The sequence below is a fragment of the Megalops cyprinoides genome, chromosome 7 (assembly GCF_013368585.1).
Source record: "Megalops cyprinoides isolate fMegCyp1 chromosome 7, fMegCyp1.pri, whole genome shotgun sequence".
NCBI classification, from domain to species: Eukaryota; Metazoa; Chordata; class Actinopteri; order Elopiformes; family Megalopidae; genus Megalops; species Megalops cyprinoides.
Genome location: NC_050589.1, coordinates 24,323,811 through 24,339,387, shown reverse-complemented (window position 1 = coordinate 24,339,387; position 15,577 = coordinate 24,323,811). Strand labels below are relative to the sequence as shown.

Sequence of the window (15,577 nt, the reverse complement as noted above, 5' to 3'; positions counted from 1 at the left end):
GGAGCATATAAACCTCCACCGAAACAGCGTGGGACCGTGTCCTCGTGCTGAAATCTCGTATCAACTTTGACAATTATTTTGATTTTCAGTTTTAAGTGAAATACAAACAGATGGATATGGAGACGGTAGAAAGACGCTTTGTTCTGCGCTTGCTTCTGCTTTTTCACAGTAAGTTCCTCAGGGGGATTTTTTTGGTCGTTGTTGTATTGCACAAGTTTGCATTGTACTTATCCCCTAATTACCCTCTTCACAAACAATATCTGTGTGTGTATTATTTATTTTATTTTATTTAATTTATTTGGAGTATGGAAGGTGATGCTGCTATCTCATGTCCTTCTCATGTCTGTGAAAAAAGGGTATGAAGTAGTTTTATCACATACTTACCTACTTCTTGTGGCTGTATGTTCTATTTTTTGCATGGCCATGACTCAAACAAGCATAAAAAGCTTCCTGGAAAGTTCCTGAAACATAGCCTTGCTTAACTTTAAACGAAGGGGCTTTCTTTATACTTTCATAATGAGTATAACAGCTAGACAATTTAGCTTTCAAAGTGAACACAAGATGAGGGGGCGGTCTTCAAACAAGGGGCGACGGGTTAAAAAAAAAACAAAAAAAACATAACCTCAGCATAATATCATGCCAAATTCACAACATCCTTTGACATGCTATTCTTGAAAATACAGGGCTGAAAACATAAACATCTGGAGACATGAACTAGCCAGGAAAAACTCTGAGTTTGTCAAAGTAAGCCAACTGGCAGAAGAATACCAGACTGCCATTCCAACAGATCACAAGCTCCTAATGACCATCAGAAACTGTTCAGGTCAATATCCTGCCCGGGTGTGGCAGGTGGCATCATCCTGAATAGTGCTGGCCAACAGTACTGATGAGTCATTTGCTCACCAGGTGCTGCACACCACAGTAATGCAGTATGGGCACCACTTTGTTATGGTTTGTAAGGAATTGAGCATCTTAACCCAAGGTGTCAGTTGAATACTGCTGAACCCTTGAGCGTGGTAATTAACCTTGCTGTATTATTGGATGATCTGTGAGCTGTTGGTGTTGCTTGATAAGGACTTCTGAAAAGCAAGTCAGTAATGACCTTGACTAGCTCTTGGTCTAATGGCCATTGCAGAGGTCACTGTTGCAATCAGTCAAGATTAGTGGTCATCTTGAGGATCCTCTAACCTCATTTAGCACATGGGAGTTGCACGGTCCTCCCACATCTTGTAGAACACAATGCACTATGTACTCACTAAAGGATTTTTCCAGGTTTTTTGGACCTGAGTCCTTCACTGTAGTTCTGATTTACGGTGGAAAATATCATTACCACATGCGGGTTGTGTCTGACCTGACTTGTCCAGGCATTCTGATTTCAGAAGTTCAGAAGACTTTTTTGTTTGTTTGTTTTATTGTGAGATTACTAGTGACTTCTCGACACAGAAGACACTATGACAGCCAAAACTTTTACTCGTTCAACTGAGGGTTTTTGTATCAGTATTAATTTGCCCAAAATGTGTTGAAAGCTGACTGGCTGCAGTGAATATTTATAAAACATAAATGCCTGAATGGTCAGCTTGCTCCATGTCTTTTGTTGCTTTTAGAAAAGCCAAGTATTGCTTAAGAGTGAAGCAAAAGTTGGTCCCTGGCTGTTAGTCGCCTCCCCCTTGGTTTGGTCTTCCATTTCCCGAGGGTCTTATAGGAATGTGTTTCGAGTTAGAGGTGTGGGGGTAGAGTTGGGCAGCCCACTGACCCCCCCCCCCCCCCCCTCCCCAGCCCCCAGGCAGTATTTATACTGTATGTGCCCTTCTGGATGTTCTTAAACTGATGGGGGGGGAGGGGGGTTCAGAAGTAGGAGACTGTCAGGGAAATGGTTGACTGGGGCCGGGAGCAGTGAGACAGGATATAGGTGGCATGAGACATATGTATAGGAATGTTTGCTCTTTTCTGTTTTTTTATTTTTTTTTCTTCTTCTTGAGCAGGACATAAAAAGTAAGTAATGGAATGTGGAATTCTTTGCCAAGTGGCCAGAGATTCAGACTGTGTAGACATGTTTAAATCCTGGCTCTACACCAGTGTTTTTGGTCTGGTTTTTGACCATCTTCAGATAAAGCGCCTTGAGGTCCCACAGGGATGAAACACACTGTGTTAATCTGCATTTCATTGCATTGTCGTGTGTTTTTGACCAGAGTAGGCCAACAGAGCCAGCCTAACGCATTATACAGGGAGAAATAGGATATACTGTGTATAACAAACTTTGCACATGAGTCTTTCAGATGTGTAAAAAGGAATTCTTTGCACACCTTGCAAGATACTAAAGAAAACTAAATATGCGGTGGGTCTAAGGTACCTAACATTATGAAAATCTGTTCCTCCTGAATTCAGCTCTGTGTGAGTGTGACTCAAATCCAGATGGGCTCTGCTTTTATGAGCCTTGCAGATAGAGTCCTTCTCTGGAGGGTACAGAACTTGCCCCGCACACCTGAGGGTGGGACACCTGGGTGTGCGTCATACTTAGAGCACTCGGAGGCATCTGCTCAAAGCCCACCTGCTCAGGCACCATCTCAGCTCCCAGAACCAGGACTTATCCAACCTGATCATCTCCAAACCCCTTTGAGAAGTTAGGCATTGTCTGCTAGATGTCAATAATGTAATGTAATACATGGTGTCATATTGCATTCGTAGATCAGTGCTGGGCACTGTGGCTATGTTAATGTGATGTGAAATTTTGCTGCCCTTATGGACAATTGTTGGGCACTTTGTGCTTAAAAAGGGTTACAGTTATTTATTTATATCTAACACTGTTCTTCAGTCTGATGCTTTATGAATGATGTGTTATTTTGCATTCTGTAGCTCCACCCATGTTTTTGTTTTCGTTATTGTGAAGAACACTACATGTGTCTTGCTACGATGGCCTCATGTTTCTCTATGAAAGACTTCTGCAATATTTTAGTTATTAATAGTAATATTAATTAAAATAAAATGATTGCACACTGAGCACATCTGGGAGAGTTAAAAGTCCCTAAATTTCCAGCCGCCTCAAATGCCAACACAGCACTGGTGCTGGTGCCAGCTAACTTGTCTCAGCACAGAGAGTGTCTCTCAGCATGTCTGCTGGTGCAGTGTCAGCAGGTTGTTAAAGGGTCACAACTGTGTGAGCACGAGTGACGGGAGAGTGAGTCCTCATAAACCGCAGAATGGGTGGAGCTCTTTATCGCTCATCGGTAATTTTAATGAATCATTGTGGGTTTTTTAGAGAAGTCATTCTATTTGTTTGTGTGAGTCATGTTGTGACAGCCACTTTCTCCCTATTACAATATCAAATAGTATCATAGTAGTTTTTTGTAGGCAGGGGGGTGGGGATTCTTGTAGCTGTCTTATTGCCTTTGGGTTATAGCAATCTCCTGAACTACTAGGATTTTCCTGGACTATCCAACAATTCTTCAGGGATGTAAGGTTCAATGCCTCCTCTTGCTCTCTGGTCTCTTGAACCACTTGCAGTGCCTCGCCACTTATCTCAGATTGTAGGGGGTTTTCAGGTATTCTGGCTAAATAATCATTTAGATTTTCAGTCTGGTCATCTAATAATCCCCCATTTTAATTAGTAAAATAAAACCCTTACTTGTCACCAAACTTTATGTACAGTGGGCATGGTGCTCGATGGCTATGGGCTACACATGATGGCTGAGTGAGTCACAGCCCTCCCCCCTTCTCTATAAAGTGCTTTGAGATGCTTGAAAGTGATTTTACACATGAAATCCATTATTATTACTCATGCATGGCTCACATGTTGTTTTTCATTGCCCTGAAGGTGTGTTCGGGCCCCCTCTGCTCTCCTGAAGAGGATGTGCTTGATGACATGCAATGTCTAAACATAATAGGGTAAACTTTATTAACAATGAGCAGCTATAACAGCAAGGTCAGACAGGTAACAAGGCAACTGAGAGCAAAATGACTTGTCTCATCTGGTCTCTCGTATGAGCACCAAAATGTCCATTTGTTACAACTGTCTGATTGTTAGCTGCCTTGGTGTCAAGCATCATCACGAGTTCATGATAGTTTAAATTTCTTTAACTATTAACCCTAAATCTCTGATTACATTCACAGATGATGTTTTAAAGCCATAGAAAAGATTTGCTGGTTAGCATGTATATGACCTATTCATTCATGCAATTGTCAGACATTAATATCCAATGAAAGAAAGGTTTTAAAGCCTCTGTGTACCTTATTAACATATTTAAAAATGATTATTTGTGCCTGCAGCTGTCTACTAGATGCAAAAGTCATTGGAGTCTGTGGTAGTCATTAGCGGGTACAGCCAATTCAAAGCTGGTGGTTATGTGTTGAGCGTCCCCTCAGCCTCTCGAGGCAGACATTGTGTGCCTGAGCTGAATGCTAAAGAGAAAATTACAGGATCTGCGTTTTTTATGGGAGATGCCTTCCAATGTGCAAAATTGCCCCCTAATTTGAAGTAAGTGGGCTGTGCAGTCACACAGCCCAGCCACTGGTAGGCTGTAGCGAGCTCATGGACTAGTGGTTCTCATAGCCCCTGCACCAGCCCAGCGTCACAAGGAGTGAAAAAAATATGCCAAGGCAAATGACGAGCAGTTTTACAGCCAAACAGTATAAAATATTAATGCAGAAGTAGGCATGTCATAGTGGTGCATGGAAAGTAGTTCACATTAACAGAGTACACCTGCAGCCCATAAATACAGGAGTCTGCCCACCCAAAGAATCGTCTTAAGGAATATACAGCCCCAAACCCCAGTTCACGCCTTAAAGTTGCTTGGCTTAATTATGAAGTGCGAAAGAATCCTCTTTGCATACTATAGTAATGCGAATAAGTGTATAAATGCGTAACATTTTGAGATGAGTGCATGATACTGGATAGTCTGTCCTTCACCTCTCACGGTGTAGAAGTGAGTAATGTGTTACCTGCTGATCGTGATACTTTAAAAACTGCTGGAGGTTAGTTACATTGCTACTCTTATGTACAGCCCTTCATAGTTGTTTGCTGTCATAGTGTTAGCAGATCCAACACATTGTTGGCAGGTCTGAGCTGCCGAGCATCTGTCCTCTCTCCCAGTCCCCCTCTGAGCTTGCTCTGGCAGGTTGCTGGGGTAATACAGTGATGACACCTGTGGTGAGCCATGCCAAGCCCCACCGTTATATGAGGTACATTACACTTCTATCCTATGGATTTTGTTTAGAGAAAGATGCATAAGAGAACAGAATCTGGAACATCTTTAAACATGGGCGTGGGAAATAGACTTGTCACCAGCAGTAGTGGTAATGCAGTAGCATCATGCACAGAGTAAGTAATGAATACAGTGCATGCTAAGAGCATGACCTTGCCACCCCTAACTCACAGCAGCACTTGCTGTCTGATGGATTACCTTGAATCATGTAACCAAACCCCTCTCCTACCCGGGGGGAATTCCACTGTTGAGCCTCTGAGACCATGTCTTACTCATCTGCTCCAACCAGCACATGTTGGACACAGCTGGCAGCTGTGATATGAAGCACTGGTTCTGACTGCGTGGAAACCCAGAGCTGAAGGACAATGTGGGCAGCTGTGTGTTGTGTGTTGTCTGTGGTATGGTGGAGGGTGGATGGTGGAAGGGGGATGGGGGCGTCATGGAAAAGCAGATCCGTATGGGAAGTTTAGAGAGCAAATGGGTGGCCTCTCTGCATTGAAGCACTGGGAATGGAAAGCACAGTGTACATTCTGTCTTTTTCTGTACTATAGTGTAAGTTTAGATACTGGAGTGAGAGGTTTTCATAATTCCCATGCCTTTAGCTGAAGTAAACTGTTCTAAATGTTACCTGCCTAATCTGAGGTTCTTCATAGTACACATCTGTACCATCTTTTTTTGCCTGTCCCTCCCTTTTGACCTCTCTGTTCCCTGTTTCTGATGTCCAAAGGAACACACATACACATTTACACATGGGCATGCATGCATGCATGCATACCGATATAGGTTTATATACATACACACACATACAACCATTACAAAGACGGCCATACACATATGCACACACTCACAGACATACACACACTTGTAATGAGAGATACTCATACATATGGCACACACACATACATCTGCTCAAATAAAAGGCAGTCACATATGCTTACATGCACACATGCACACAGCCTAACTTACACTCACACACGTATAAACATAAACATTTGAATTCTTTATTTGGAACCACAGTGAAATATAGGGTGTAAGATATCAAGAAGCTGACACACACACAGACACACTGCATTTCAAACAGATACAGCTGAAGAGATGATATGTTTGCGTATTTAATAAAGCTCCAGATAAATGGTTGTATTTGCTGTGGCAAACTTACTTAGGCACACTTACTTACTTAGGCATGCGGAGGGGGTGTGTTCAGAAGACGTGTACAGTGGACTAGGGATGCACAGTGGCACTTTTTATACAGACTGCTGAATGTGCACTGTGTTCTATCCTGAAAGCAATTAACTTGACAGAAAGCAGCTGGGGATAAATAAAAAATCTGTGTTTTGCACAGCTTTGTGTTGACATACTTGTAAACAGCAATCTTTTCACAGATCTAATTTTATTTGTTGAATGTCTGTGTAGAAATAACAGAAATGTGCTCGATGCAGAAGTGTTACCAGCTATGATAGTGTCTTTCTGTTTTTCAACAGAACTGGCGGGTTGTTTAACAAGTTTCCCACAGGACACCCAATTATGTTCTGTCATCTTTTTAAATTCACCCATTTCTGTCTGTCCACATCATTTACATTTAGGTCTAAACCGAGTACACTGGCACTCAGTTTTTTCTGTAAACTGTATTGATGTGGTCAGTAATAATTACAGCAGACCATGGAGAAATTCCTCAAAGATCAACAAGATCCTGTCTGTGTGATCCACAGTGAGAGAGGGGCATATTTATGGGTTGGAACTGTCTGTGCCTTAGTGTTGTTTTTTAACCTCAGTCCTCCTTGTTATACCAGTGGAGCTGCTTCTGTCTCTAGGTGCTGCTGTATGGTCTCTTCACCAATCTATTTTGCTTTTTCCATTTCAGTTTCTGCTGCCTTCCTCTTCACAAGTGGTAAGTTGCTGTGTAACACAAAATGCCCTGTTCAGCTGGCCTAGTGGTATTTCTGTAAGAAGATATGGCTCTACTATAAACCAAGTCAATAGGGTTTGTGTGCATGCATGCATACATGTGTGTATGTGCTTCCGCATGCATATTTGTTCTTCTGCTTGTGTATGTGCATGTGTGTGTGTGTGTGTGTGTGTGTGTGTGTGTGTGGGTGTACGCATTTGTTTCCACATGTTTGAGTTTGCACGTGTGTGTGTGTGTGTGTGTCAATGTCAGTGTTGGGTCAGTCCAGGAGGACCAGTGTGGTGGTGGCGGTGCACAACATCACTGTCCCTGCCGGGTCGCAGATGGTACTGCAGTGCCACAGCCCCCGCATGGTTTGGAGCAGGGACCGTCGCAAGGACCGCCAGCGTGTGGTCCACTGGGACCTGTTCCGCACTGAGCCGGACTACTCGGTGGAGCGTCTCGTGGACAAGTTCTCCGCTGGGGATCAACGAATCTACAACGGATTCAACAAGGGCCGCATCACCCTGTCCAAGACTGCATTCACAAATGGAAACTTCTCCCTCACCATCAAAGGTGAGAACCTCCTGTTTATGCTGTGTGTGTGTGTGTGTGTGTGTGTGTACATAAGTGTGAAACCTCACTCTGATCACCATGTGCAGGACACAAGCAAGAAGACATGGCCTGAATTTGAATGATGGATGTCCTAGTCCTGGTAATTAACTGTCACTGTGCGCTAAGGCATTGTAATAAGGGGCAAGGTTCCTAGTTAAAGGCTACCAGTTCAATTCCCAGGTGGGACACTGCTGTTTTACCCTTGATTAAGGTATAGTACTTGCCTCTGTAAGTATACAGCTATATAAATGGATCAAATAAAAATTGTGAGCTATATAGGTTGTTCTTAATAAGAGCATCTGTTAAGCAAATGCAATATAATGTAAGCTCATACACCAGGTAGACTTACACTAACACTGTTTCTGTCTGTCTGTCGGTCTGTCTGTCTATCTGGCTGTCTGACTGTACTCATGAATGGTGTCTGCAGATGTGGGGATGAATGACAGGGGCACCTACACCTGTAACCTGCATCACCATTACTGCAACCTGCAGGAGTCTATGAAAATACAGCTCAACGTCACCAAGTCACGTAAGTGCCTTGCCCCCTCGGACTGACATCTTTATCCCCCTCTGCATGTCCCCAATTCCTGCAGGATTGTTTTACACCAACTTAGATTCAGCTTAGACATGTCATGGGTTTGCTCTGTCAACAGAAAAGCACCGTAAAACCACTCAACACAGGTAGTGAGGCCAGCATGGAAACTGATAAAATGTTGAACGTGCTCTGATCACACTGCTATGTGTTCATTTAGTTGTATCCAGCTGTATAAATGGATAACATTATGGACAATAATGGATAATGTCAATATTGTAAGCTGTTGTAAGCAATTTAATTTGCTGTGGATAGGAGCATCTACTAAGGAACTGCATTGTAGCATTCTGTTTATACAGTATGCAGTGTATACAGTGTCATGACAATACGACCGTCAAATACACCGTCCTGCCCCTTCTCCAGCTCGTAAACAGAAACGGTTCTGGGATGGGGAGAAGACAGTATTTGTGGTTCTGCTGGGCAGCACTGTTGTCCTGCCATGTGTGAACCGGCGGCCCGTCTGGACCGACCAGACCCTGGAGGAGGAGCAGCAGGTGGCGCACTGGGACTGGCAGCCGCCGGGGGTGCGCCGCGACGGGGCGGACCGCCTCATCGACCTGTACGCGTCCGGCGAGCGCCAGGAGTACGGACCGCTCTTCCTCCGCCGCAAGATGAACATCTCGGACGAGGCCTTCACCAAGGGCGACTTCTCCCTCACCGTGTCCGACCTGCAGCCCCCTGACCAGGGCCTCTACTCCTGCCACCTGCACCACCACTACTGCGGCCTGCATGAGCGCCGCGTGTACAGGGTCAGCGTGGGACCGCCCCTGCCTCCGGGACCCCCCCTGACTCCGGAACCCCCCTCAGAGCTACCCCTGGACATGCCCCATGATGAGCCCAGTAAGAGACAATCCCCATTCTTAGGTATTTTTCAGCAATGATAAAAAGTAGTTGTGGTGTGTTTGTATACTGTAGAATATTTGTGGAATATTGAAGAAAAGTTTTTTGAACTTTTATTGTAACATTAAAGGAAAATTATTGACACTGGTGCATGCTATTGACACTGGTGATTTCCCAGCAGCTGGAAAGTAAAATTAAATGACCTCAATGACACACCCCCCCCCTCCACCATCACGGACTCCTTGAGAGGATGCTCACAGGGCATTTTTTGGTCTTCCGCTCTGGCTTTAACATTTTTGTTCCTCTTCATTTTTCACCCTCCTTTTTTCCCTGATTGTCTCCTGTCTCAAGCCTCTCTCTCTTTCCTATTCTGTATTCCTCTAATTTTTCTCTCAGTCCTTAGATTGCACTCATGAAGTTGCCAGGGGGAGGGATGTGATCAGAAAATTTTTTCGTTATATATAATGTTATATAATATTTGTGATCCAAAGATTACTGGAAATGGAACTGTTTGTACAGTGGATATTTTTGGTTGTGTCCCTGCAAAGTCAGTGTTCTTCTATGCCAGATAGTATCCCCTCCACTTTCCCTTTCTGTGAAGCAAATACCAGAAGATAGTTGGCAGCTCTACCTTTAGTCAAATGTTGAATCTGTTTTTCTCTTCAAGCCTTCAGATATGGCTTCTATTCCCAGCCTTCTGAATTGCAAGAGATCATGGTTTCAGTGCAAGCTGTTTTTATTGTTAAAACTACATTCTTTAAGGACGACATACTGGTTCTTGTTTTCCTCTTGCTCTCTCTTCTCTGTCTCTCTCCCTCCCACCCTCTCCTTCCCTATCGCTGTCTTTTAGTCTCAGGAGAGCCCGGTGGTCAGATAGAAGTGTTTATTTTGCAGGTCCTGCGATGGAAAAAGGATTACCGTTTGTGTAATACGGAAGAAGGAGAGAGACAGTTATTCACTCCCAGATATATAGGGGCTGGGGGCAGGATTAGACTGAAGCAGTCTTTCTGCAGGCAAAACCACTAATGAAGGATAACTCAGGAAGTGCTCTTAGTTTCATTGGAAGAGAGTCTCGTTTTTTCTCTGGTAGAGCAGTGGCTGAGTCGACTGGAACTGCCCACAGAAACTTTACAGGAATCCAGGGAGGGGAGAGGGAGAGAGAGAGGGAGAAAAGGAGGGGAAAAGAACCAAATGTTGTTTCATAGCGGGAGGAGAAAAGGAAAACCTTGCAGTATTTTCCTTCTACCAACTGGTGTGAATTCCACACTTGTTGCGGAATCACAAAAGTTTTATGGTGCAGAAAAGCAAGTCCTGCCATGATTAGAATGGGCAGACACATACAACTGTAAGGCTGGGGAAAGACTAATCATCTTCATCTTCTTTTTTGAAGGACTCTTCTGTTCACCAAGATTGGGGAAAAAAACATTTCTTTTCAAACCCTGAGGGTACAGAACAAGAGCAACGAGTGGTTGTAATCTCTTCGTCTCTCCCTCTCCTTCTCTCTCCTTGGCTATGGGCTGTAGTCTGTGGGTTGTTTATCTCTAGGAAAAGGAAGTGGCCTACATCTGTGCAGCATCTGGCCAGCTGTAACATGAAAGTACACAGTGGGGGGGGGGGGCTTGTGTTGGAACTGGGTCATGTCTCCCCCTTTAAAAAATGTTGGCCATTTTCACAGCCCTGTTAAATTTGCTTTTATCTGTAGAGGGATTTCTGATCAAAAATCACAGTGAAGTGAAGTGGTGAAGCAGATACTGGGAGAGGATGTTGTCATTATGATATACGTGGAGTTCTGTTTTCCATCTTGCTGGAGGTGCATCTGACCTGACAAGTACAATCAGAAAGTTCTGTTCAGGGCTAGCTTTACTCCTGATTTGTTTGCTTCCATTTCAGGATAGGCTGTTTTTTGCAGCATAAAGAGGATGGGTACTGATGACGTCCAATCAGAAGCAAGAAAAAGAAATAAACATGCTCTGTTCGTTTTGGCTGAAAATCCGCAGCTGGCTTTTCAACTCCACAGCGACTCTAATGGTACAATGCCATTAGCATAAATTCACAGCCCTAGTGTAATCATCTGCCCACATAAGCCACAGCCTCCGTATTAATTGGCTGTTGTGCTGGGTAACAGGGGACACAACTCTAGGGTTGCTGTATGGCTTTTAATGCCAGACACAGCAGGTAATGACAGTGCTGGAGTTGACCTGGGGCTTTCTGATCATAGTACTTACAGAGGCTTCCCTCAATTGGCACCACGAGAAGTAGAATTTATGTTTCTTTATGTGTGCCCTGGAATTATAGAACTGTAGAATTACAGAATTATAGAAGTAGGAGGTGTGAATATGTGATTGCAGTGAGACAGCACTGCTCCAGGTCACCAGGCATACACTTCGGCATCCTCTTTAGGAAGACAAGAGATCCTAGCAGGGCCCAAGAAAAATCGTACTTCACCCAGAAGTGTGATGCCACAATTTACATTGTGATGTCACTGACTTTGTTCCCCTTCTCATGGGAGTCACACTGGTGTTCTAGCAGCCTATCAATGGAGCACAGGTCAGTGACTCTTTTTTACCACCTAAAAATACAGCAACTTACACTGGCTTTCAATTGACAGGTTAAAAGTTTCCAAACAGTAGACATTGACACAGAGCATCAGCACACTTGCTCTCACTACCTGTTATTGTTACAAGTTGCAGGTGTGTGGTCCACTCTGTGACTCTGCCTGTTTATATTAACATATCCTCAAATTACAGTGCCACAGACAGAGTGTAAATCTGTTGTTGTTTAAGGCTGTCTCTCTGTTTCTGCTCTCCCTCCCTTTGTCCCTCTTTGTCTTCTAATGTTGTCATGTCTGTTTGTTAGGCAGTCAAGCTTAGCTTGCATCTCATTAAAGACCCTCTTAAATACCCTCCCCACAGCAGTGGCATGTTTGCCAGATTGCAAGTTGCAAGTTGTTGACTCCAGCAGAGAAGCAGAAAAGAGCATATGGGTTTGTGTGTGTGTGTGTGTGTGTGAGTGCTTGTGTGTGTGTGAGTGCTTGTGTGTGTGTGAGTGCTTGTGTGTGTGTGAGTGCTTGTGTGTGTGTGCTTGTGTGTGTGTGTGTGTGTGTGTGTGTGTGTGTGTGTGAGAGTGAGTGCTTGTGTGTGTGTGTGTGTGTGAGTGCTTGTGTGTGTGTGTGTGTGTGTGTGTGTGTGTGTGTGTGTTGTGGAGATGAGAGAGGGATAAGGAAAGAAGGGTCATACTTTACACTGCAATTCATAGTGTTAGAAAACAGTCAATACAGTGCTAATTAAGTTTGACTTATGTTCAAAGAAGAAAGCAAACACTTAGCATATAGCAGAGTGTAAAATTATTCACTCGTTGTTTGCTTTACTTGTGTGTTCATTTTGGTTGTTTTCAATTAATATTGGGTTCTGCTATTGATTATTACAGCAAATATAATTTATTTGATTCCTGACAAATGTGTTATAAAATAACCACAATGGAACTCTTATGGTTTTAAAAATAATTCATACTTAATGGGTTCTGTCAGCTTTATTAACTCTGTTCTAACAGTACAAAACAGACCAAGCAGTGTTTTTAAAGAGAAAGACAGAGCTGAATAAAAAAAAAAAACAGCTAAGACAGACCAAACACTAAAAAGAAAAAAACTCTGTTTTTCTTCTTTCTCTCTCCCTCTTGCTCTCTAGCTCTCCTTCCATCTCACTTCTCCTCTTTTTCAGTCACTGTATTTTTTTCTGCCAGGAAAAAAACTGTCTGCATGACATCAGGTCTGGAACTCATTTGGTCTGAAAAACACTCAGGAATCCTGCTTCATCTCGATCCTCCTTCTCTCTCGGGCTGTGGAGAATATTAAAACTCAAACAACTGGGGGAAACAAGCAAATGCAGCCGGTGGCTTGGCTCCTCAAACTCAACAGAGCAAAAGAGCGGCTGTTGTGTTTCCTCACATCTGTTCTACTGCACCTTCTGTAGCATTTAGTGATTGGATTATATAAGAGGGGGCTGGCTAGTGCACCCTGGTTCCCAGAGGGGATGGCAGTGTCCTATAGATTTTCTGTCTCCCAAGTGCTTCATGGCCAAACTTTGCACCTAACTGCATAAATGAACACATTCTGTATAGCACCATAAACTCAGGTGATTTCATCAGTTTGCAGGATACCTGGGGCTGCCTTCATCTGGCCGTATAACATCTGTGTCCAATTGCAACTTGAGATAGCTCTTCTACCAACCGGAACCTTGAAATAATTTTCAGCATTTTCTGGAAGAAAAGTCAAGTATTAAAAAAATGAATCTCTTGGAGAGTTTGAAGTTGGATGTACCAAGTGCACATACCAAGTCAGTGCATTTTTTTTGTTCAGGCAAACACTTTCCCAGGGTTTTATTTCTCTTTTGTCACAGTGCCTAAGAAGTGATATGGCTGGTATTACAGTATTAGACAGGTCATCCAATGGTGTCTCTTCCTCCTCTTCAGGCACAGACATGTTGGAGGTGCCACACGTCATCAATGTCATCCTACCTGAAAATCGAAGTCACTTCCTGCAGCAGCTGGGCTACATCCTGGTAACGCTCCTCCTGCTGGTCCTCATTGCCGTAGCGATCATTCTCCTCACCCGGCGATGCAAGAGTAAAGGTATATCTGTGTCAGCTCTGTCTGTCTGTGTGACTGTGTGAATGCCATTTTTGTAACTGGTACAAATGTGGTGTGTGCATGTGTTTGTGTGTTTTAGATGTATGTGTGATAATGATCCTTGTGTTTATAATGTGTGTGTATTGTGTGTGTGCGCACATATGTTTGATATATTTGTGTGTGTGTGCATGATGCATGTGATGTGCCTGTGCATGATGTGTGTAATTTAAGAGTCTGTGTTTGCATGTATATATGAGCATGATATGTATGTAAGATCTGTGTGTTATGTAAATCTCAATGAACTGCATCTCTGCTGCATGAAATGCTCTTTTACAGCTATGCCTGTGTCTTTATTTCAGGGTCGGAGTATGACATGCCCAGGTCCCCAAGGTGAGGATCTGCCCTCTTCACTGAACACAGTGTGCACTAATATCAACAAGCATAATATGCATGTTTTCTCTTTCTGATCCCACCTGTGTTTGTCACAGCACTATATTCCCAAAGTGTCAATGTCAACCTCTTACTTCCACAGAGCATATAGCAATAATTCACAGCACTGGACTGTAATGCTAAGCCATGCAGTGACCCAAATTCTGCAGCTTCATTTTTTAGAGAAGGGTGACCGATGTGGGCCTCTCTCTGCATTGTTCCCGCAGGGGTAACATGAGCACCAGTGATTTCGAAATGGACGCCACAGAGCTGAGGATGTGCAACGCGGAGGAGATGAAGCTGGGTGAGGAGTGGCTGCCATGTTTCCACAATGGGATCCCATCACTGGGCTCCCAGAGTTTTAACCTGGGGGCTGTGAAGTCATCATTTCTAGTTGATGGTGGGGGTGGGGGGAGCGGGGTGGGGGGGCACGTTATGTCTGATGGGTTGACCTGTGTCTGCTCTAGTTTTTCAACTCTCCAAAACAAGTAAATCCACTCATATAAATATATGATAGGCAAATGCATTGCATGATAAAGTCATCAAAGCACTGTCTTCCCAGACTACAAAAACAACATAATGAAGGAGAAGGCAGAGATGTGCAAGCTCCAATACCCAAAAGCCTTCAATGCAGACAAAGGCAACAGAGGTAAGGTGGTGGTGCATGAGCAAACTGTAGCAGCCCTGTAAGCAGCTATGAAACGACATCTGCAACTTTGTGTTTGATTTTGAGTGCTGAATGGTAGCAAGTATTGGGTTTTAATATCCTTGCATGTGATTCTGAGTTTGGCACAACATTTCCTAAGAGTAAAACAAGAGTCTAAAAGGGACTTTTTAGACTTAGGGACGAATTACTGTAGTGGTTAGACTGATGTCAGTCCTTCCCCCACATTGATGTATTATTAAAACTGTACATAAATGTGGGGGCTCTTACCCACAGCAACTTACTAAAACTGTAACCTATGTAAGTCGCTCTGGATAAGAGTGTCTGCTAAAATGCCAATAATGTAATGTAATAATATTATTGTGTAAATTATGTACATTGGTGCATGTCTTTACATGACATTACATATCTATGTGTGCGTGTTCCGTTGAAATGGAATGACAGATTCTCTCTCTTTGTCTCTCTCTTTCAAACCTTTCCCTCTACAGCTTGGAAGTGAGGCCAGCTATGCCTCTGGCTGGTCCAGGGCATGCATGGGGAGAGGGAGAGCAGAGAAACGAGAGAGCGCTGGAGGGATACGGGTAGAAAGAGAAGAGAGGGGAGGAGAGGAGGAGTCAAAATTCACTGTTTAAAAAACACAGCACCAGGTGTCTGACCAGTCTTTCAGTCACTGCTGTTTTACTGTCTTTTTCGCAGGGATGCCCTTCAGTTCATTTTCACTTTTCATACAA

General features: G+C 43.6%; 1 protein-coding gene across 1 annotated transcript; it reads left to right on the top strand.

The window, feature by feature from the left end:
• Nucleotides 1–6: 6 nt before the first annotated feature.
• LOC118781116 (matrix remodeling-associated protein 8-like) lies at nucleotides 7–15,421 on the top strand. The gene is made up of 10 exons (XM_036534006.1): nucleotides 7–168; nucleotides 7,060–7,086; nucleotides 7,357–7,659; nucleotides 8,126–8,227; nucleotides 8,654–9,130; nucleotides 13,598–13,756; nucleotides 14,113–14,143; nucleotides 14,410–14,486; nucleotides 14,745–14,831; nucleotides 15,335–15,421. The coding sequence occupies exons 1-10, from the start codon at nucleotides 111–113 to the stop codon at nucleotides 15,343–15,345; spliced, it is 1,332 nt and encodes a 443-aa protein (XP_036389899.1). The 5' UTR covers nucleotides 7–110; the 3' UTR covers nucleotides 15,346–15,421.
• Nucleotides 15,422–15,577: the final 156 nt, after the last annotated feature.

Coding starts and splice junctions, on each gene's coding strand:
- LOC118781116 (XM_036534006.1), top strand. CDS start 111: ATGGATATGGAGACGGTAGAAAGACGCTTTGTTCTGCGCTTGCTTCTG. Junction 169..7,059: donor CTTGCTTCTGCTTTTTCACA/GTAAGTTCCTCA, acceptor TTTCCATTTCAG/TTTCTGCTGCCTTCCTCTTC. Junction 7,087..7,356: donor TGCCTTCCTCTTCACAAGTG/GTAAGTTGCTGT, acceptor TGTCAATGTCAG/TGTTGGGTCAGTCCAGGAGG.